The sequence below is a fragment of the Cyprinus carpio genome, chromosome B20, assembly GCF_018340385.1.
Source record: "Cyprinus carpio isolate SPL01 chromosome B20, ASM1834038v1, whole genome shotgun sequence".
NCBI classification, from domain to species: Eukaryota; Metazoa; Chordata; class Actinopteri; order Cypriniformes; family Cyprinidae; genus Cyprinus; species Cyprinus carpio.
In genome coordinates, this window is record NC_056616.1 from 11,512,836 (window position 1) to 11,535,981 (window position 23,146).

The 23,146-nt window shown below is 36.8% G+C and overlaps 1 protein-coding gene across 9 annotated transcripts; it reads right to left on the reverse strand.

The window, feature by feature from the left end:
• Positions 1-1,879: 1,879 nt before the first annotated feature.
• On the reverse strand, positions 1,880-22,814 carry LOC109099789 (spermatogenesis-defective protein 39 homolog). Of its 9 annotated transcripts, none has more exons than XM_042746268.1 (19): positions 22,707-22,814; positions 22,390-22,482; positions 21,770-21,890; positions 21,553-21,684; positions 21,438-21,470; positions 21,288-21,352; positions 20,370-20,426; positions 19,960-20,052; positions 19,808-19,841; positions 19,590-19,692; positions 19,386-19,413; positions 18,178-18,251; positions 18,013-18,088; positions 12,013-12,135; positions 10,180-10,221; positions 9,603-9,779; positions 9,445-9,534; positions 9,259-9,363; positions 4,180-4,317 (listed from the first exon to the last, which is right to left on the reverse strand). In XM_042746268.1, the coding sequence occupies exons 2-19, from the start codon at positions 22,480-22,482 to the stop codon at positions 4,312-4,314; spliced, it is 1,452 nt and encodes a 483-aa protein (XP_042602202.1). In that variant the 5' UTR covers positions 22,707-22,814; the 3' UTR covers positions 4,180-4,311. The 9 variants fall into 9 exon arrangements, with proteins under 9 accessions (XP_042602210.1, XP_042602206.1, XP_042602209.1 ...); XM_042746267.1 differs by lacking the exon at positions 4,180-4,317 and adding an exon at positions 8,846-9,097; XM_042746270.1 differs by lacking the exons at positions 4,180-4,317; positions 12,013-12,135 and adding an exon at positions 8,846-9,097.
• Positions 22,815-23,146: the final 332 nt, after the last annotated feature.

The window sequence follows — 23,146 nt, forward strand, 5'->3', positions numbered from 1 at the left end:
ATATAGATTTAAAGTAGTCAGCATTTTTTCTTTCTTATTTATACACATCTTACTTAAAAGAGCAAACAAATAGGTCAAGATAGTTTTCAGCAACCCAAATTTGAATCATCAGACCTCAGAAACCAGTAGTTTTCAATTTGTAATGCTTAAATGACAGATTATCACTTATTATACAGGTGCTTCTCAATAAATTAGAATGTCATGGAAAAGTTCATTTATTTCAGTAATTCAACTCAAATTGTGAAACTTGTGTATTAAATAAATTCAATGCACACAGACTGAAGTAGTTTAAGTCTTTGGGGGGTTTTAATTGTGATGATTTTGGCTCACATTTAACAAAAACCCACCAATTCACTATCTCAACAAATTAGAATACTTTATAAGACCAATAAAAAAAAATATATATTTTTAGTGAACTCTTGGCCTTCTGGAAAGTATGTTCATTTACTGTATATGTACTCAATACTTGGTAGGGGCTCCTTTTGCTTTAATTACTGCCTCAATTACGGCGTGGCATGGAGGTGATCAGTTTTTGGCACTGCTGAGGTGGTACGGAAGCCCGGGTTTCTTTGACAGTGGCCTTCAGCTCATCTGCATTTTTTGGTCTCTTGTTTCTCAGTTTCCTCTTGACAATACCCCATAGATTCTCTGTGGGCTTCAGGTCTGGAGAGTTTGCTGGCCAGTCAAGCACACCAACACCATGGGCATTTAACCAACTTTTGGTGCTTTTGGCAGTGTGGGCAGGTGCCAAATCCTGCCGGAAAATGAAATCATCATCTTCAAAAAGCTGGTCAGAAGAAGGAAGCATGAAGTGCTCCACAATTTCTTGGTAAACGGGTGCAGTGACTTTGGTTTTCAAAAAACTCAATGGACCAACACCAACAGATGACATTGCACCCCAAATCATCACAGGCTGTGGAAACTTAACACTGGACTTCAAGCAACTTGGGCTATGAGCTTCTCCACCCTTCCTCCAGACCCTAGGACCTCGGTTTCCAAATTAAATACAAAACTTGCTCTCATCTGAAAAGAGGACTTTGGACCACTGGGCAACAGTCCAGTTCTTCTTCTCCTTAGCCCAGGTAAGACGCCTCTGAGGTTGTTTGTGGTTCAAGAGTGGCTTAACAAGAGGAATGCAACAACTATAGCCAAATTCTTTGACAATTCTGTGTGTAGTGGCTCTTGATGCCTTGACCCCAGCCTCAGTCCATTCCTTATGAAGTTCACTCAAATTCTTGAATCGATTTTGCTTGACAATCCTCATAAGGCTGCAGTTCTCTCGGTTGGTTGTGCATCTTTTTCTCCCACACTTTTTCCTTCAACTCTCTGTTAACATGCTTGGATACAGCACTCTGTGAACAGCCAGCTTCTTTGGCAGTGAATGTTTGTAGCTTACCCTCCTTGTGAAGGGTGTCAATGATTGTCTTCTGGACAACTGTCAGATCAGCAGTCTTCCCCATGATTGTGTAGCCTAGCGAACCAAACTGAGAGACCATTTTGTAGGCTCAGGAAACCTTTGCAGGTGTTTTGAGTTGATTAGCTGATTGGCATGTCACCATATTCTAATTTGTAGAGATAGTGAATTGGTGGGTTTCTGTTAAATGTGAGCCAAAATCATCACAATTAAAAGAACCAAAGACTTAAACTACTTCAGTCTGTGTGCATTGAATTTATTTAATACACAAGTTTCACAATTTGAGTTGAATTACTGAAATAAATGAACTTTTCCACGACATTCTAATTTATTGAGAAGCACCTGTATAATTCACTGTGCATACATTTTTCAACAACAGTTTTTTCAGTATCTGTTACTAATTTCAGTATCATACTCTTAAAACCATAATTAGTCCATGCCAAGTTCACAGGAAACATGTTGTGCTTCTCTTGTAATCTCGCTTGAGTTTATTTACAGTTTCTTAAAAGAGTAGCATTATGTCCAAATTATCAGTACTGGTGACTTTATGAGAAAAGCTTGATTGCAATTTATTATGGTCTAGTTTACAAATGAAATCTGGGAAAATAGGACAAATGGAAAAAATCAAGCAAAATAGAGTGTTCCACCTAAAAAAAGTCTGTATTAATGTATTAAAATAACATTACAACAAAAATAATCATAATGCAAAACACATCTATTATAAAATCTTATAAAACACACAAAAAAATAATTTAAGGAAATATGTTTGTACATAAAACAAAGAACACTGTCATCAAACGGCATGCAGTTTAACACTGACATTCAATTTACAAAACAATACACTGAATCTGTATTACAGTAAATTATGTGAGAACATAAAAATGTGATGCTGTATGTCGTTTGAAACAGTCAGTCTCAGACATTAGCCAACACACCATCCACCATTTGAAGCTTTATTGTACACAAAAGGCAAACTCTCAAGAGGAATAAAAAAAAAAACCAAAGAAACAAAAATATTGTACCTTTAGGAATATAACAGTTTGTCACTGAGGCAGTACCTTAAAAGGGACACCTTCGCAACTTCTGTCCCAGTGATAAGCCATTGTACCCCTAAAAGTACAAATTTTGCACATTTTTTTTCTGATAGTGTGAAACAGCAAGCTCTAATCTGATTGGCTGACTTGAAACACTGTATGAGATTGCAGCTGCACAAATCATGTTTACTAAGTACTGAGCTGCTACAATAAATTGGTCACTGGATTTGCCATAATTTGCCCAGTTTGTAGCACCAAATCTGTGATCAGTTTTGAGGCACTTAGTAGCAAGTAAACAGAATGTTATCCCACATTATGTCTGAAATTCTGAGCAGAAATTCTGAGAATTATACACAATCTCATCTAATATTTTGTTTTGGAACTCCTTTCATGCACAGTATCGGTTATTTTGATATGATTGATTTTAGATAAAGGCCATGCAAAAACAAAACGTGATGTGAATCACTTTAAAAGTGGGTCAGATTGCCATTTCATGTCTGTTGAGTTTGTGCTCATCACCACAATCTGGAGGAAATGCTATATAGATAGAAGACCAAGATATTCAGAAGCTGCAGCTCAGACTGGGTGTTATAGAAACATTCTGTGATGGAAGTAGATACGGAGGTGTGAAATGATCACAATGATAACAGGAAATACACTTTTTTAGTTTTTTGCAAGATCTGTCAAACTTCAAGTTGTTGTTGTATTGATCATTCAACAACCTTGATTTGTCTTTCTTCCAAGTAATAAGCAAAAAATGTCCAATGCATCTAAAATTTTAGCATGCAGTGGGACAAGCTGTTCCCATTTGACTGCCCATTGTTGGGACGGGGTCTGAATTGCTTTTAGAGCTGTGCATGTTGTGCTGGCTGCTGTGCGTGGAGTGCTGACTCAAGCTGACTTTGTTACACAGCGATGCCATGCCTCTTCTGATCTCCTGACGGACGTTGTTGCTGGAGAGTACGTAGAGAATGGGGTTGAAGGCACTGTTGAATGTCGACAATCCTAAGGAGATTTTATAGGGCATGTAGATGTGCTGTTTAAAGTTACAATCCTCTAGCAGCTTGGGGAAGTGGAAGATGATGGCACGCAGCAGCAAGATAATGTGGTACGGAGTGAAACAGATCAAAAACAACGCTACCACAGCCACCGCCAGGTAGCGCACCTTCCCTTTCTGATGAGGCTGGAGGCTCGTACTGGCCTGAACGTTGGCAAGAATGGCTCTATTGGTGAAGATCAGGATGGCAAGGGGGATAAAGAAGCCGATGCAAACGCGAGCGTAGCTGAATCCCGTAACTACCGCTGAGCTCTGGCTGGGCTCAAAGCAATGGTGTTTTCCTTCCGCAGCATTGCCTTCAGACATGATGAAGACGGGCACGTGACCCAAGCCCACCACCATGAAGATCAAAAACGCCACAAGAGCAGCGATGTTTTTCTGGCGAAGGCCACGAGACTCAATGGCATAGACAACCGCCACATAGCGGTCGATGGACACGCTGCACAGCAGGAAGATGCTGATGTACATGTTGTTGAAGAACACAAAGCCAGTCACTTTGCAGGCCAAGGAGCTCCAGGGCCACTCGTGGTTTCTACTGACGTACACCGTCCACAAAGGCAGCGTGAAGAGGTACGTGAGGTCGCACACGGACAGGCTGAGCAGGTAGATGGCGAGGACGTTGTTACGACACACCTGGTGGAAGGTGAGGTAGACCGTGGCCAGGTTGGCTGGCAGGCCGATGATAAAAACCACAATATACAGCACCATCAGAGGAACGCGGTCATCTTCATAGGATATTTCACAGGTCACATTCTTACTCTCGTTCGTGGTCATCAAGATGCTTGGAGTCACAGTGGATGCATGCATCATATCTGGGGGGAAATAAAGGGAGAAATGAGAATGAGGGGTAAAACACAATTGTGGGAGGTAGAATTAAAATGTAAAAAAAAAAAATTGTGCACATTTTAAAATTAAATTAAAACTAATTTAGTTTCACAAATAAAAATTGCAAAGATCTTAAATAAAAATAATAATACAAAATAAAGTAAAATAAAAATAACAGACACAAAAGGTAAATGCCTGTAAATGTTAAATAGAATGTGTTTTGAATTTTTTTCTAAATTCTAATGTCTAATAAAATAAAAAAAATAGTTCCAGAGATGTTAATGTTAAAGCTCAAAGTCACTTTTTTTCCCACTTTTTTCATTACTTCTGTTTATTTCACGTGGTATTTGCCAAAAAGATGGTATCTGTCAAAGATCTAAAGTAATATTCAAAGCCATTTTTTCTGCAATAATTATCTGGGGTTTGTACCTAAAATCTGTATTTCAGTCTTTCTTTGACTCAAAAATAATTTTGAGGCATCCAACATACACACAAATGACTGAATCATACAACTAAGGTAACAATTTGACGCAGATAAGGAAGTTTCCTTTTGACCTGACCACTGATAAGCAGCAACAGTCTAAAAGTTTCCAATCTAACCGCATGACAGTATGTAGTGTTTCAGTGTTCCTGCCATGTCTTAACCACAGTAAACCGTCCCCGTTTCCCTTCATCTCCACACAGCACATTGTACCACTCCCTGCGTTTGCCCCAACTAGACAAGACAGCCACTGAAATATTCATAGAGACCCCATCATCCACAGGGAGACGGGAAAAAACAAGTGCATCAGAATGGAAGCATGCTAGTGGAAACCACATTTGTGGCTAAATGAATTATATGAATCCTAGCATAACTGTCTCGCCCTAGACATTTCAGAAACTTAAAATGAGACCAAAATACAACAAGCAGTAATTGAGCAAGATGCTTTTAAAAAGTTTAGAGCGTAATAACAGTAAAACCACTCATAGGTTATGCAAACTACAAACTAGCTGACTAAGAGTCACCCCCCATTCCCTTTTTTTTTTTTTTTTTTGTAAGTTACTCGTTTCACACTGGTAAAAGTCCCTGACCTTTTACATGAACTCTACAGAGAACTGGTCAAGTAAAAAGTGCAAGTCCTCAATTTGCCCTAATGACACTAACAAGAACAGTTGACTGGGACTGATGGAAAGACAGAGAGAAGAATACAAACAGCACTAGACTTCAGTGTTCTGTGGCCTCCTTATAGTCATTAAATCCCTGTACGCGTGTTAAGACAGACACTGTGACTTTTGGATCAGATGAAACCTTTATTTGCTCTTCCCATATCATTAGTGTCAAGACACTGGCGATGCTCAGTCAAGTGTATGAGAGCTTTATCTTCAGACGCTCCAGGCAGACTCGGGGAAACAAGCTCAAACATGATGCTCTACCGCAAGAAGATGCCACACATACCAATATTATTACCTAAATTAAACTGACATCTTCATTAAATAGTAACGACTCCTTTGTTTACTGCTGATAGCGAAATCAAACCAAACCAAACCTCTCAAGTAAAAATGATGATTATTATTGTATTTGTTTGTTAAATATGACATTTAACACTTTAGATCTATGTTTTTTTAAAACCTCATAAGGTTCCTTGAAGATAGGGTTAAGGTATTTTATTTTTATTTTTTAAGATATTTTAATTTCAACTATAAGCCAACTTTCGAACTAACGACCTGCTAAGAATTATCTAATGTAGTAATCTTAGTTATTAATAAAGTTAAAATTGTAAGCTATATTAAAGTATAAAAGTCTTTCAGAGAAAATGTTTGTTTTTTTTAGGTTAAAATTGAACATTCCTGCGTTAGATATTTAAAACACATGGCCAGTCAGGTTATATATAAGTAGGCTAACTTACATTTGAAAACACACATCCTGATTTTAGATTGTCCTGCACATAAAAACAACAACAACACTGGTGCTTCTTAATATGTAAAAGCTAATATGACATTTTCTATAAATGTAACGTATAAAACCGCGTGGCTCTTACCTCTAAACGGTGTTCACAATGTGTCCACTCTTCTTCCATAACCATTGACATTAGTGTAGTAGCGCAGCGTGTGTGATGATGAGGGGCGGGGCGGGGCACGCACATCTCTACATCACACACGATCACGTGGTCATCACACTTACTGCTTTCTGTGGCAGCAGGTTCCGATAATGTGCTTCAAATGAATGAGAGGGCGAAACCTCTATGACGCAAAGTCTAGTGAGTCGCTTATAGAACGCTTATTTTAGCATCATCGACGCGTTGTGGTTTGTGTACGTGAGCGAATCGATGGCACTTAGAACACGCATGATTCTCAAAAGATACATATCATTAGGATGTAAACAGTTCAAAAAAGTTTTTCACACTCATCATACCTCGAATTATTGGAGATATATTAAATATTTGTATATTAAACGTACAGTTTGTCAGCATTGAAATAATATTAGTGTATTTGTATCACATTACCACTGTAAAGTGAACCAAAACCAGTTATTTTAATAGCCTACAATGAGAAGCCAGCATCCTCCTCAAGGAAATAAAATTTATACGAAGAATATTTTAAAACGGATGAGTTGGTAAAAAAAAAAAAAAAAAATCAGCATTAACTTAAACTTGAAAAAAAGATGTAAAAATAACTGTTGTTGTTGGGTTGGGGAAGTGGCCTAGTGGTTAGAGAGTTTGACTCCTAACCCTAAGGTTGTGGGTTTGAGTCTCAGGCCGGCAATACCATGAGCAAGGCACCGAACCCCCAACTGCTCCCCGGGCACCGCAGCATAAATGGCTGCTCTGGGTGTGTGTGTGTGTTCACTGCTGTGTGTGTGCACTTTGGATGGGTTAAATGCAGAGTACGAATTCTGAGTATGGGTCACAATACTTGGCTGTATGTCACGTCACTTAATCTTTTATAAAGTTTGACCGCAGCAAACTGTATTATTGAAACTACCACTAGTCACATTTATTTTTAAACAGTTAGCACAGTCGGTGTGATATTAGTCATTCAGACCAGAGCTGAAAACAGACAAAACAAATATAGGCCTAATCTAATGTTCTGAAAAGGAAAACACGGAGAAACAAAGACAGTTACATAAAAATCAGCTGTTGTCTAGATCAGAGTGATCTCAAAACCAGAACAACATACTCATTGCCATGACATGTCTGTGTGGAAGAATTTCCAGTAAACAAAGTGATCCTTATTTAATTATTAGTCAGCTATTATTTATTTATTTATTGTCATGATCCCACATTCTTGTAGAAAGACATCTCCACCTTTTCTGGGCACCTTAGATGTCTATGAGAAATTTGTTAAGAGTTGTAATTCCTTTACCTGTTAATTAGTTTAGAATCTTTAAATACATTTTTTTTTTTATCATCAACGATAGTTTTGGATTTAGCTAATAATTTAAAATGACAAAATTTAAAACAATGAAATTAAATAAAATGCATTTGGATGAAAATAAAATAAAAAATGTTAATCAAAATAAAATAAAACACATTTTGTTGCAATAAATTGTGCATTATTGTCTATTTTGAGACCAGTTTGTTCCTGGACTGGCTCTGGACCTAGTCTTGGTGTTAGTAGACCTAGTATTGTTGTTTGTCAGAAATATACACTACCAATAAAAAGTTTGGGGTTTGTTGATTTATTTTTTGGTAGAAGTTTCTTTTGCTCACCAGCTATTTCATCAAAAAATGCTGTGAAACATTACCATTTTGAAAGAATTGTTTTATATTTGAATATATTTTAAAATGAATTTTTTTTTGTTGTGTTGTCAACGCTGAATTTTCAGCATCATTACTCCAGTCTTCAGTGTCATGTGATCCTTCAGAAATCATTCTGATATGCTGATTTGCTGCTCAGGGAACATTTCTTGCCATTAGTAATGTTGAAAACAGTTGTGCTGCTTAATATTTCTGTGAAAACCATGATTTTTTTTTTTTTTTTTTTTTTTTTGATTTTTTTCAAGATTCTCTGACAAATATTTTGTAACATTATAAATGTCTTGCTTGCAAATGAAATGACAGTTGGTGTGAATTTGGTAGATCCAACTTAAAAATGTATAATGGGGTGAGCGAATCTACTATATTACTTCATAAATACGACACTTGTGGTTTTAGTTTCTAAATGTGTGTTTCACCCGTTTGTCATAAATATGAGTTTATTTAATTTTTTGGAAACCATTAATGGCTTCACAAATACCACAGCTATGAATTTAAGCTGTATAAAGTACAAACAACAAAGCTGAAAGAACCAAAACTTGTGGAAATCCAATGAAAAAGGTTATGTGACACACAATTTACTTTATGGTCCTAGATGACACAGCGGGGGGCCTTCCTGACTCATACTGCTACTGCGCACTCACTTTGTGGTTATAAATCAGCCTCCATTTACAGAACTGTGTGAATCGTGTCAAATCTGTACTGTCAAAAAACTTATTCAAATACACTGACAGATATTTACCAGAAAACCAGTACGGTAATATAAACAGTATTACTGTCATCAGTATCATATTATTTTTAATAGAAAATAAAGAGTTTGCAGAAGGACAGAACAGATACATCTGCAAAAGAATGATTCACTCCACTGGTTCTTTGAATTGTTCAATGGCTTGTAAGGTTTGTTCAGTATTAACTCCATATTAAGCAGCTTCATGGTGTTTTTTGTGTAACACTGTCTATGAAATAGCTCACACACATCTGCCCACCACTGCCTCGTGTCAGGATCCAACTGTCAGTTTTTCCATCTGATTTGCTGAAGTAAAAACAAAAAAATTAAAATTACTAACATTGCAACAAGTGAAGTGACCTGTAGAAAACACTGATAAATTACTGTAAGATGTTTCTCAAGATTTCTACTCGTACTACACTGTGAATCAGAAAATGACTCGAGAGTGGAGGCTCACTTCCTCTTACCACGTTATTGAGAAGTTCCTGGATCTTCCTGTATTCGGGTGAGTCTCGTTCCAGCTTCTCTCTGTACACAACAAGCTCCTGCCGGTCCTTCAGGTCTCTGTATGTCTGAATGAGCAAAACGAATGCAGTGATTTACACGGAGAAAGACTGAGAAACACTGGCAGAGTGACTCGAGAAGGAACTCACATTGATGACGATGTCATGACATTTATATTTCAGAGCCACACTGAGCTTGAGCTCTGGGTTGTCGATGAGGTTCACATACTCCTGCAGCACCTGCAGATCACGGGAAAGCACGTGTGAGGAAACTGAGCAGGTTTATTACAACATAGAAACTGACGTACGTTTACAGGGGCGCTGTTCTTCTGCAGGATGTCCACCACTCTGTGAAAGCCAACGGGAGATCTTTTCTTGGTGTATCCTAGCCAGTTTTTGGTGTTGAACAGACTATCCACATCAAACCAGGATTTCAACTTCGCTCTTGCGCCAAGAGCCGTGAGAATATACTGCTTTTCTGAAATCTGCCACAGGAAACACGAATGGTTTAGAAACTCTTTCCCATAGACTGTTATTGCAGACTTGCACAAATGCTGTGTAGACACTACTGGTGTCTAATGACAAGTTCTAAGTTCTAATGACTGTAGAAACATCTAAAGAATGACAAATATGAAAACTACACAATAAAAGTTATGATCAAGATGAAGTTGAAGAATCCAAAATACATGATAATCCAGTCACTTGACAATTCCCACACTTCTGTGTGTGTTATTTTATAATTTTGATGATTTTACTGCTGAAAGAAGTAATAGTAAAGAATGAGTTCGTGTGTCCAGACTTTTCATGGTGCTGTAAGTTGGTAAATATTAAATACAAATTTAATTAAACACAAATAATTAGATGACAAATGACTGTTTATTTTACCCGGAAAGTTTTTCTAATGTTCGCAGGGCTGCTATAAGTTCCCTGTGGAATAAAAAATGATGACAATTATTGAAATACAGTTGCCCAAAACACTTTAAAATGTATAAATATCAAACCAGGTGACATTTATAGCACTTTTCAACTTTTCAAAAATCAAACAATGAAGCTGGTTAGGTTTCAGATAACAAATCAATAGATATATTGTTATTTTTTTTAGTTTTTAAAAGCTCTCTGAAGCTGTGGGAAATAATATGTACAAGAAAAATAATTATTCAGTTAGCAAATGATTTACTAAATGAAGAAGATCAACTGAACATAATACAATAATTACAAATATTTATATAATTACTGTATACACTACTTTTCAAAAGTAAAAAAATATTTTATTCAGCAAGGACAGATTAAACTTATCAAAATGACAGTAAAGACATTTATAATATTAAATGTTAATGTTTCTATTTGAAATAAATCCTGTTTTGAACTTTTTATCAAAGAATCCTAAAAAAAATGCATCTCACGGTTTATAAAAAATATTGTTTTCAACATTGATAATAATGTTTTTTGAGCAGCAAATCAGCATATTAGACTGATTTCTGAAGGATCAAGTGACACTGAAGACATTCTAAAATATTTCAATAAGAAATCAGTTATTTAATTTGTTATATTTCACAATATTAACAGACCTGCCAACCTGTACGCATTTTGCGTAGCGGCTACGCATTTTGACCTCAAAGTACGCTTGTACTGTACAATTTGTCAATTTAAACTACGCAAAATCTAGTGACGCCTCTGTCCACGCGCAGCATTTAAAACAAGCAATAGAAAACGATGAAGAGGTCAACCAATCAGAGCGGGGTTTTTTTCTCTTTGGTTTTGCAATAAATTAATTTCTGCGTTCTATTTCTCTCCTAGTAGCCTAGTTTATAGTTTCAGTTCAAAGCGGCTCGCGCTCGCCCCGTCAGGTGCTGACAGAAAGGCTGCGTGAGGCTGACAGACACGCGCCGTTTAATGTGTTTGAGATGTGCTGTTTTCCTTAATGCATAACTTACATTTCACATGTATATTCTCCATCTGTAAATGTTAAAAGATCAACGAAAATATTTCCATTTTGCTGTTAGAAGTGCATGAGCTTTTGCTTTGCGATTCTCCGCTAATCTCCACAGACTTCATTTAGAACGAGCGCCGCCGCGCGCATGCGCGCCAAACACACACACCTCAATGAAATAGGAGCGCAATAACTCTGACTAAAATATACATTTTGCTGAAATATTTGTAGTTAGACATGTTCACACTCGTGTATTTGTATGATAGCACTAACTGTAAATTTTAATGGGGTAATCAAAATAGCCTTTTTAATCAATAAGTCTGTGCTTTTTATTATTTTTATTAGTTTAGTAACTTCTGCTTTAAAATGATTATTTTTGTTTTCAGATTGCAATGTTACAATATAATGTGATTTTAACCCTTTTTTTGCACATAATATATGCCTACAAGCTTACAATCTTTATTTGTTTAATCCAAAAAAAAAAAAACAATCACACCAAAAAACAAAAAAAAAACACAAAAAAATATTTTATGAGGTGGCTAATTCACATGTTTTGTGAACAAATCTTACATATTTTACAAGGCTGCAAATTCGAATTCATATGAATGACCATCCCAACCCCGCCCTTAAACTTTAACCACCATCGTAAAATATGTACGAAATGGTTATGAAATAGCGTTGGTAATGCTTGTTGATATTACAATTCTGGATTATATATATAGTAATATTTTCAGTTTGTTTACATAATATTTTAAGATATAGTGGAGAAGTGAAATGTGATCTTGTACCTCTGACTCTCCGTAATGGTAAAAGCAGGAGTAGTACAATGTGGTGATGATTGGCATATTAAGGATGGAGGCTTTTCTAGGGAACTTCTTAAAGATTTCTGCATCTGCCTTCTTGTCACTAGCCTGTATTTAAAAAAATAAATAAATAAAAAACTTTGCATTAATGAAAAAATATAGTGTCCACACCAATTGAATGAATTGCTAAACCCTAACAATATGATATTTTCATCGGAAAGTCATTTTCTCATGTCTGATTATTACTTAGCCCTTAGGCCTGCTTCACACGTCCTGCGGTTGTGCCACATATTCATCTCACCGCTCATATTAAAAGATGTACCGCACGTGTGAGAAGCGATGCACTGTGTCCCAGATGCAACAATGACAGTCAGGTTTCTGAGCTCAGCTTATTATATTTGCCAAATATTATGAACACTGCAGAAAACACAGTGAAAATGCACTACAAACTATTTTATCAACACGATCTTGTGTAATACAGGCTGTATGAAAAAATCATATTACAATGGTAACTAATTTGCCATTGTTAGAAAAAAAGGAAAAACTTTAAAAAAAAAAATGGATTCAGTAAATCTGTATATTTTATTATCTACCATGTTATTAAAAGAATGTTTCAATGCAGTAACCTAGTAATCAGATTATTTTCTGCACTGAGCTGACACAGGAAATGTGTGATGTGTGAAACAGAAAATACAGGTCAAGAGTGAAGACCTTGCCTTCTAACAAAACTATATTCACATTATACACCTGACTGATACAAACTGAAACACACTTGTTAATTTGTGCTATTAAGCCGTAAGAATAAAGTGAGCACAACCTTTGTTTTCACTTGTTTCATAATAAAGGAAACATCTGCCATGTAACCCAATTTGATAAAAGCCCCTCCCGTCTGGCTTCCCTCTGTACACAGAGACCTGTCCCCTACCACACCACCCTCAGGAAAGAGGAAGAGTGAGGAGGTGCAGAGGAAATATCTCTTTAACAGCATGGTAAGGTGAGGCAGAAATTGACAACTTTTGATGTTTAAACACTTGTATCTTTGTTTACAGAGAAAAGAAGTCAGCACTGTCATGGTGTCGTTTCCTTAAGGCGACATTTGGGATGTGGTCTGGCATTATTTTTCCAATTCCATTTGCTAGCAGCATAGAAATGATTGTACTCCATTATATTACACAGTTATTACATATTGTTGTTGTTGTTTAGTTATTACAGTAGTACATTAACAAGTGATGTGTTTCAGTTATTCATATACTTCTAGTCAAAGGTTTTTCACACCTTTTGGGTTTCATGATCTTAAAAAACAAACTAAAAAGTCTGTTTTATATTGGTGATCACTACATAATTTTCCTACTTTAATTCAGGGGCACATTAGTGTTACAATTACTTAATTGTAATTGAGATAGTTTTTTACATTTGAGATATAATTACATCAAGTAATACTGAGTAAATGACACTTTTTTGTATTATATTTGTATTACCTAGGATCCAGGTATTTCAATAAAAGGGCTCACAGCTTTATTGTTCAGTAAGCTTGGTTCTGGGTCTTAACACCCCCAAAATCTTGTTCTCCATCATTGCATATGTAGGCCCACTCATGGATGAGACATGCAGATAAACTATAGTCAACCTTCACTGTGTTTTATATAATAAATGAACTCCGAAAAAGTTATCAGTCAGTGTTTAACATTCTATTAGTTGTCAAAATGAATTAATTGCAGCACTTGTGTCATACCTAAATCTAGCTCTGTACAAAGGAAAATAATGTAAGAATGTAAAGTTATTTTATGCATTTAAATATGATTTAATTTTCTTTTCGTTTTCATACTTTACAAATTAACGAAAAATTAGCGAATATTTTCTAGTACAACTGCACTGTGCTTACATTTGGCCTACTTGTTCATTAAATTATAAATAACAAACATATCTTGCGCTCTATTGTGATGTGATCTTGAATTGCAGATAATGCTGCATGCATTTGGGAGACGTTCTTAAATGTAATGCATATATACATGCGTGCACAGTTTTGGCATTTTGGTAATTTCGTGACTTAACTGACGACATACGCTCGCAGTTTCCAGTGCGGTTTATTTATGAAGTGAGCGTGCGCCTCATTTTCGCGTACAGTTGAAGAGCACAGCAAAACGGCAGACAGGACAGGAAAGTTTGTTTTACTGAAATAACTTCTCATTAGACCGCAGTTCACTGTTGTTCTACTGAAGCTCTTTTTGCACCTGTAGCCTACATTTTCCGCTCTTGTTTGACTCGCGCCTTGTGCTGAGGGCAAGCTGAGCGCGTCTGAAAAGTCCCGTTTGTTGTGGTCGCAAAGAGATACAGCCGTTCCGCGTCTTAAGTTTGTAATAAATACATTTTTGAACTCATTAAAATGCTAAAAACCGTTAGATAAAAATGTTGCATTACATTATTTAATAACTAAGCTTTTGATTATTTATAACTGTAGTAGATGTCCCAAAAGGTGACCCCTAGAAAGGTTGTGGGGGCGCGGGGAAACATTCAGTAAACAGTCTATCGCATTAAGCTGTTTGTGTGTCGTTGATTACTATTACATAGTGTCAGAAGATTTCATAACGTGATAAATGGACACTGTGAGTACACGCCCGAGACTCATCTGACGAACGAGAAATGTTTATCGGATCGCAAAAAACTTTATATTGTTTACATCATGTCTGAAAATGAAACACCAGCGCACGCACACGGAGAGTTTTCATGTCAGCGCTCCTGACAAATTTGACTGTGCTGAGGGCTAATGAGAGTGGCCGAAATGGATCAGACGTTTCCAAAGCTACCGTGTCGCGTCTGGACTGAACAAAAGAGATGAAGAATTCCAGGTCAATGCTCTTATTTACTTTATGGGTGATGAAGCGGAGGATATTTTCAATGCTTCCACTTTAACTGCAGATGAAAACTCAGCTACACTGCAGTTGAAAACTGTTTTAATAACCATTTTGTGGGAAAGCATAACGTCATTTTTGAGAGAGTCAAGTTTAATAGACAGAGAATGTGCCAAACATGAGTAAATGTTTAGGATGTGGCAGAATCCCCTCTCATGGTTGGAAAGAATGTCAAGGATGTGGAATGTAACTGCCACAGAAGGGGGCATTTTTGCAGTAGTTTGTGGTTCCAGGCAACAGGTGCAGGAAGTGTTCGAACAGCAAGATATACAGGAGGACTCCCTTTATTTAGGTGAAGTAAAAGACCACAACACAGGATGGTATACAGATATAACACTAAATGGGGAAACATTCCTTTTAAAATTGATACAGGCGCTGTGGTCACAGCCATTCCCACAAAACTTTATGACTACTGGATGGATGGAACTTTTGGCAAATATCTCTGGCGAAAGAGTGCAGAGAACTCACAACATTTATTATACCATTTGGCCGATTCTGCTTTAACGTCCTACTCTTCGGCAACAACTCAGGTCCAGAACACTTCCAGAGACACATGTCTCAGCTCCTAGATGGAATAACAGGAGTAATCTGCCATGCTGATGATGTGCTAGTTTGTGGTAAGGATAAAGCCCAACATGACGAGTGACTAACTGAAGTTCTGTTCAGATTTCAGAAAGGAGAAGTGCTCCTTCACACAGTCTGAGTGAGTGCAGAAGGAATAGCACTGGATCCAGAAAAGGTGAGGGCTATTGATGACAACACCCCAAATGTGGCAGATATGAGACATTTCCTGGGCATGGCCACACATATGAGCAAGTATATTCCTCATTTCAATGATGATACAAAACCACTGCATGATCTACTAGCCAAGCAGAATGACTGGATATGGGGCAGTGTGGAGCAAGCAGCTTTTAAAAAGATCAAATCTGACTTGGCATCAACCCAGGTATTAGCACAGTACAAGCCTGGTTCAAAAAACAAAAGTGTCCACAGATGCATGCTCTTTTGGATTAGGAGCCGTCCTTAGCCAAATGAGGAATGAGACAGAATGGCGACCAGTGGCTTTTATTTCAAGATCCCCGTCTGAGACAGAACAGAGATATGCTCAAGTTAAAAAGGAGGCTTTGGCAGTTACATGGGCTTGTGAAAGACTCGGCTCATACCTGATTGGCCTTCATTTTACTATAGAGAAAGACCACAAACCATTGTTGGCACTTTTGGGAACAAAGGCATTGGATGACTTGCCCCCCAGGATTCAAAGATTCCATCTAAGCCTTCTGAGAATTACATACAACATAGTGCATGTTCCAGGCAAGTCATTAGTCTCTGCTGACGCACTGTCAAGAGCCTCTGTAGTCAGAGAACTGTCAAGTGTAGAAAAGGAACTGGAAAAAGAAGCACAAGTATTTGTGGATGTAGTACATCACTGCTTGCCAGTGTCACAATCAAAGCTACAACAAATAGCAGATGAGCAGCAACATGACAGGATCTGCAGGGAGCTGATGGAGCGTTGCAGAATAGGCTGGCCAAGACAGGAGGAGCTAAAAAAAAGACATAAAACCTTACTGGGTCCATCAAAGTGAGCTGCACATTGCAAAAGGCCTCTTAATGAATGTTCAAAGAGTGGTCATCCGAGAGAAAATGCAGACAGAAATGTTAACGGCTGTAGAGCTTGAGCACAGCAGTCAGTGTGGTGGTTGGGCCCATGCAGTCAAATTGCAAAAATGGTTGTGCAATGTGTGACATGTTTGAGACATCAACCCCAGCACACTGAACCTATGATACCACTGCCCTGGCAAATCTGGGGGCTGATCTTTTCTTCCTGAAAGGTAAGACCTACTTCCTAGTCGTCGACTACTTCTCAAGGCACATTGAAATTGAAAAGATCCCCAGTACTACAGCTAAAGGTGTAATACAAGCACTGAAGGTCATTTTCTCTAGGCATGGAGTGCCAGAAACACTGATAAGTGATAATGGCCCACAATTTGCATCTGCTTTGTTTTCATCCTTTATGACAGATTATGATTTTATTCATATAACCAGCAGCCCATATTTCAGCCAAAGCAATGGGGAGGCAGAGAGCGCCGTGAAAACAATTAAGACTTTACTTAAAAAAAAAAAAATCCTGATCCTTACCTTGCACTGTTGGCCTACAGGGTTACACCGCTGCTACACAGACCCTCACCCGCTGAAATGGTAATGGGCCGGAAATTGAGATCTCCATTACCACAGGCAAAACCGCAACTCAAACCACGATGGCCGAACAGGCGAGTATTCAGAGAAAAAGATGAACAGCTGAAAATGACACAAACACTGAACTTTAACAGGAGACACAGAGCTACTGTGAGGTCTGAGTTGAAACCAGGACAAGTAGTATGGATCTCTAAATCACAACAACCAGCAACGGTGCTTGGCAAAGCAAATACACCAAGGCCCTACATAGTTCAGACAGTAACACAGAGCAACTAAGAGCACTCTGTACAAGCACCAGAGACCCCAGGGCCCCAGAGGGAAACTACACTGGTTCAACCAGATTCTTTGGTTGAAATACCAGAAACTGTGGTGCGTAGGAGAGAAGCAGAAGTGGAGCAGGTGCCTGAAACAGCAAGAACAGAGAGAGCACATACTGAAAAAGAAAGAGAGCCTCCAAGAAGACAAGTGAAGCCACCAAAGTGGCTTAAATACTATGTTGTTCATTGAGCTAAGCATTGTAAAAAAAAGAAAAAAGAAATATGGTTACAGAGATGTTCAACAGTCAATGTTGCCCCTGAGGAGGGGAGATGTAGTAGATGTCCCAAAAGGTGACCCGTAGAAAGGTTGTGGGGGTGCGGGGAAAAGTTAAGTAAACAGAGTCTATTGCATCAAGCTGTTTGTGTGTCGTTGATTACTATTACAATAACGTTTTATTAAAGACGATTTTCACAGAATGTGGCACCCCCCATGCACTGCATATACATGCATACACCGTTTTTGTGGCACTCCTTTCATTAGTGCCATTTCATCATTTCAAGTGTCTTGATTATTATTCCAAAATGGGGGAATAATGAACAAGAATTTATTGGTTGGACTCCCTCACCTCTATGATTATGTGTCTCTCGAGGAGTGTATAGTGGTCTTGAACATGAGTGGCATCGTCTTGAGAGAAAGGAAGGCTGAGAACAAACAGAGAGATGACTTCGATCATTAAAGGACAGCAGGAGCTGACTGAACTTTCTGCTGGATTTCTCTGAAAGACCTTTACCCGAGGCAACTTTTGAGGAAGTCTCTTCTTTGGCCTTCATCCTTTATATTTAAGTGTTCTTTGTATTGCATCAGCTGTTTAAAATACAAAGGAAGCCAGTTTAACATATGTGTGATCAAACAGAAACTTACTGAGGAAAAACAATTGGTAATATTTTGCAATAAGGTTCCACCTGTTAACATTAATTAACTACTTTAGTTAAAATGAAATGAAAACAATGAAAAATAAGTTTAAAGCATTTATTAATCTTTGTACATGTTAATTCCAACATTTACTAATACGTTATTCAAATCAAAAGCTGCATCTGCTAATATTACTTAATGAATCTGAGCTAACATGAACAGTTGTATTTTTAACGATTAATGAAGATTCATAAATACTATAGCAAACCTATTTATTGTGAATCTAATTATTGTAATGTGTCACCAAAAATTTAAATGTTCAACTTCCTCTCTTTTCACTTTCATTACAGCAGAAAAGTGTTAATTTTGTTAAGGCCATTTTCTTCCTCTTTTCATTCATATATATATATATATATATATATATATATATATATATATATATATATATATACACACACACACACACACATATATATATACACACACACACACACACATAAAAAAAAAAAAATACATATATATATATATATATTCAGTTTTATAGTCACTTGTTGCCTTCATACAACACTGTACCACCGTGGCAAAAATAAATCTGTACAAAAGCTGGGCATATAAGACTGTGAAATTTATATAATTTTAACTCTCTTTCTCACAAATTCAGATTTCAAGGGCAGCGGCTATTTACACTAAGTGAAAATAGCATATTTTCTTAGAGAAAGATTATATTTACACTAAGTGCAAAGTGCATTTAAAAAAATAAAATGTTATCTTAATCAACATTTTTTTTTTTTATCTAGACGGAAAATGTTTGGAACATCGGTTACAGGTTTAATTTATACAGGTTAAAAAATTTTGGTACTGCTGGACAAGTGTACACATCAAATAGGAAGTGTTTGCATCTCTATTAGTTAATTCTGGGCACTCCCTTCTTCTCATGAATTGGGAGGTGCATTTTGTTGGAGCAAGACAAATTTAGTCATATGACCTGGAGATGACATTGCTATAGAGGGTTAAATATATAAGGTCATGTGTGTACAAGCTGTGAGTATAATGACAGTTGAGTGTGTAAGTGCAGTTAGTACCTACCGCCATATCTTCTGTCCTGCCAAGAGCCCTAAAATATAGTCAGGTGACCAAAGTGATAAAGACATACATAAATAAAACATACACAACAAGCTAACTCTTCAAATCAAATAAGCAGTGCTAATATATGGACACTGAGAACACAACTATTTTTAACATGTTTCTCACTAAGAGAGGTGGTTATATATATACAAACAGCAAACTTACTTCATTAACTCAACCAAAAGCTTTTGTTCTCCCATTTCTTTTAAATAATGCACGTAATGACGCAAAGCCACATCTCTCGCCATTAACTCTCGAAAGAGGATTTCTGCAAAAATTACACATAAAAAAAAAAAAAAAAAACTTTTTAGAAAATATTTAACTAATTGGGGAAAAAAAAGAGAGGGAACTGGTGAGCAATGACAGATCACAAAACATCTCACCTTTACTTAATGACTTTTTTAAATATATCAAGACCTGCATTAGGAAAATGTAAAATATCAGTTAATAAGCACAAGCTGTTCCTACTGATATGAATCCTCATAAAGTCATAGCTGTGCTTCCACATAGGTTATGTGAGAGATGTGCAGCTCACAGCAGTGATGAGGTTGCCATCATAAACGGCAACAGCTTCATACAGCAGCAGAAGTTTGTCTTGCAGAGAGCGGAACTTTTCTAGGGAAAATGCCTGTAAAAGAATCATTTTAATTAGATGAGAAAAGCATATTTTCCCATTTACAGCCATTCAAAAGTAGCCATATATTCTGACGAAATCATTTTTGTAAGCAACATATAAACATTATTTCGTTATATGACAGCAGATATTTTAAAAATGCAAAATGGAAAGAAAGGGGCAGTACATACTGCTATTGAGAATTAAATAAATAACTTTATTCTGCTATATCAGATCTCCTGACTGCACCTTTACACTGACTTTCTAGTGTTGTATATCTAGTATTTATCAGTAAAAATACTTTCTATATAAAGCTCTTTGCTGCCCCCTACCCGTCCTTTCTGCATTCTCCTCACGGTTTCCTCAGGACTCAGGTCACTGACAAAATCCTATGGCATTTAGAAAACAAACATTTCTTAAATTACACAGTGGAAACTCTTGGCCAGACATACACTACCTTTCAAAAGTCTGGGCTCAGTAAGTTTATTTTTCTGGGAGAAAATAATACTTTAATTCAGCAAGGATGCATTAAATTGATCAAAGTTAAAAAGTAAAGAATTATAGAATGTTACATTTTCAAATAAATGCTTCTGAACATTCTATGCATCAAAGCATTCTGAAAAAAAAATAAATTAAATTATGCACCACACTGTTTTTAACATTGATAATAAGAAATGTTCCTTAAGCATCAAATCAGCACATTAGACAGATTTGAAGGATCATGTGACACTGAAGACTGGAGTAATGATGCTGAAAATTCAGCTTTGCCATCGCAGGAATAAATCATATTTTTAAAGTATATTAAAATACAAAATTATTTTAAATTGCAAAAATACTTCACAATATTACTATTTTACTGGTTTTTTATCTCAAATAAATGAAGCTTTGAAGAACAAAAACATTTACATTTAGCAGACCCTTACAAATGAGGACAGCGGAAGCAATGTGCAATGATATGCAAGTGCTATGACAAGTCTCAGTTAGCATAATGCAGTACACATAGTTTTTTTTTGTGTGTTGTTTTTTAAATTATATAATAAATAAAAAGAAAACATAGAATAGAAAAAGAATAGAGCAAGCTAGTGTTAGAGGTAAATATGTCTGCAGAAAGTATAAGTCTTTTGAAAACATTTTCAGTCGCGGGACATATTACAAATCAAAGTAAGTGTATGAGTCTCACTAGCGCTCCACAGGCTTGTGTTCTCCGTCTTTCAACCCCAAATGTTTGAACAGTGGTTTATGTGTGTTACCTTTCCATCTGACTTGGGCTTTCTCAACTCAGGTGCGTATGTTCTAACAGCTGTGTCGCTAAAAGCTAGAAAAGAGTAAACAAACACTTAATTCAAACAAATGAGAAATAAGCCTAAATCATTCTAAATGTTTCAATGACTTGAACTCACACTCGGAGAAGGACTGGAAAGGTTTACTCTTTGCTGAAGGAACATAAACAGAGTCAGATTGGTGAGTCTAAAATGACTGAACTAAAACGTACAAGAACTCTTCACTATAGATCACCTTTGAACAGGGAGCTCAGGGAGTATCCAGACCCCTGTTTAGACAGTGACGGAGTGGTGTCTATTTTGGGAAAGCTCTGCTCGCTGCCTGAGCGGATACTGGAGGCGGTTTCCTTCACCGACCAAGAGATGCCTACACACAAACAAAAACTGATGAGCATCCAGATGAAGGACGGACAGTAAAGACAGTAAGAGAGAGTAAGGAAAGGACTGCACACTTCCCACAGGTTCCCCACTCCAGCTGACTCTCTCAACACCATCCTCCTCCTCCTCCTCCTCCTCATCATCATCATCATCATCCACCAGGATGCTGTTCACGGCCCGCTTGGACTCTTTCAGCTGGGAAATAACAACACAATGCAGTCTAAATCAGAGCTTTTTAAACTGAGGGCCACACAGTGGTTCTAGAGAAAATGTGCGGACAATGTGAGATTATATATACAATAAATATTGTACAAAGAATATTGACGGTTAGAATAGGTCTCTAATCTTTCCTTTCTAACTATGTACATAAAGAATGTTTAAAAACAGACCTCTATGTGTTGTGTCTTTCTAAAGAGTTTTTCTTTGCCAGCATCTCCTTTAATTTAGCCAGTTTAATTTAATTCCTTTAATTTACTGTTTTCTGTAAAGCTGCCACTTAAAAACATACAAAACAACTGATCTGATTTAAAAAAAAAAAAAAAAAAAAAAAAAAAAAATCCCTTATGTTCTTATTATATGGTTAAGTAAATACAAAAAGCATTTTTTTTGGACCATACAGTGCAGTTGTTTATATTGCTGAGGTAAACACAGGCGTTGGACTGCATAGAGCTCAATAGAAACACAATGAACTTACACGTGAAAACTCATCGTCATCATCATCAAATGTGAACGCTTTAAATTTGGAGCTGTTCCAGTACTCGTCATCCTCTGGTTTGGCGCGTGACATCTGAAAAACATACACAGTTTAGACTCGAAGCAAGCAGTTGGCTGCTGGTCCCTTGATGTGATTCCTCAGCTCCAGGACACCTCCTAGGGAACACTCCGTTCAGGTGAATCTTTATTTAGCAATATGCTAATATTTAGCAATAAGTATCTATTTTATATGCATCGATAATATTTTGCTGCATGGAGCATGACAAACAAAAACAGCAATATGATTTTATGACTTACCTTGGAAATATTACAGTGGAAATCGACTCATGAAACGTCAGATTTCTTTCCTACAATCTTACTTCCTGTTTTTAACATGTCGCCAAAATAAAAGCGCTACAAACGGTGATATTTCTTTCTTGCTGCATTTCAGATGTTATATAGAATGTATTACAATTAGTTACATGATAATAAAAGTTTAAAATCTAATGTAAAAACGCAACTTTTTGAACAAATATTGTCTTTTACATTACACACCTGTTTCAGAAATTATTGTTGCCTATTTTTATCAGTAATTCATGCTCTGACTTTAAAATAAAATCGTTATACTTTAATAATTATATAATTTTAAATATATAGTTATTTACACGTATCATGTAGCGCTGCGCATCATTTCCCAACCTCTGCATCTGTCTCTATTTTGTTTTGGATATTCAAATCGAACCTTAATAAAGTATTGT

Bases quoted from the DNA above. Each gene is read 5' to 3' on its own strand.
- LOC109099789 (XM_042746267.1), bottom strand. From the start codon at position 22,482: ATGTCACGCGCCAAACCAGAGGATGACGAGTACTGGAACAGCTCCAAA. The intron at 20,053-20,369 runs GTAGGGGGCAGC...ATTCTTTTACAG, and splicing joins GGAGAATGCAGAAAGGACGG to GCATTTTCCCTAGAAAAGTT. The intron at 19,842-19,959 runs GTGAGCTGCACA...TTCCTAATGCAG, and splicing joins ATGGCAACCTCATCACTGCT to GTCTTGATATATTTAAAAAA.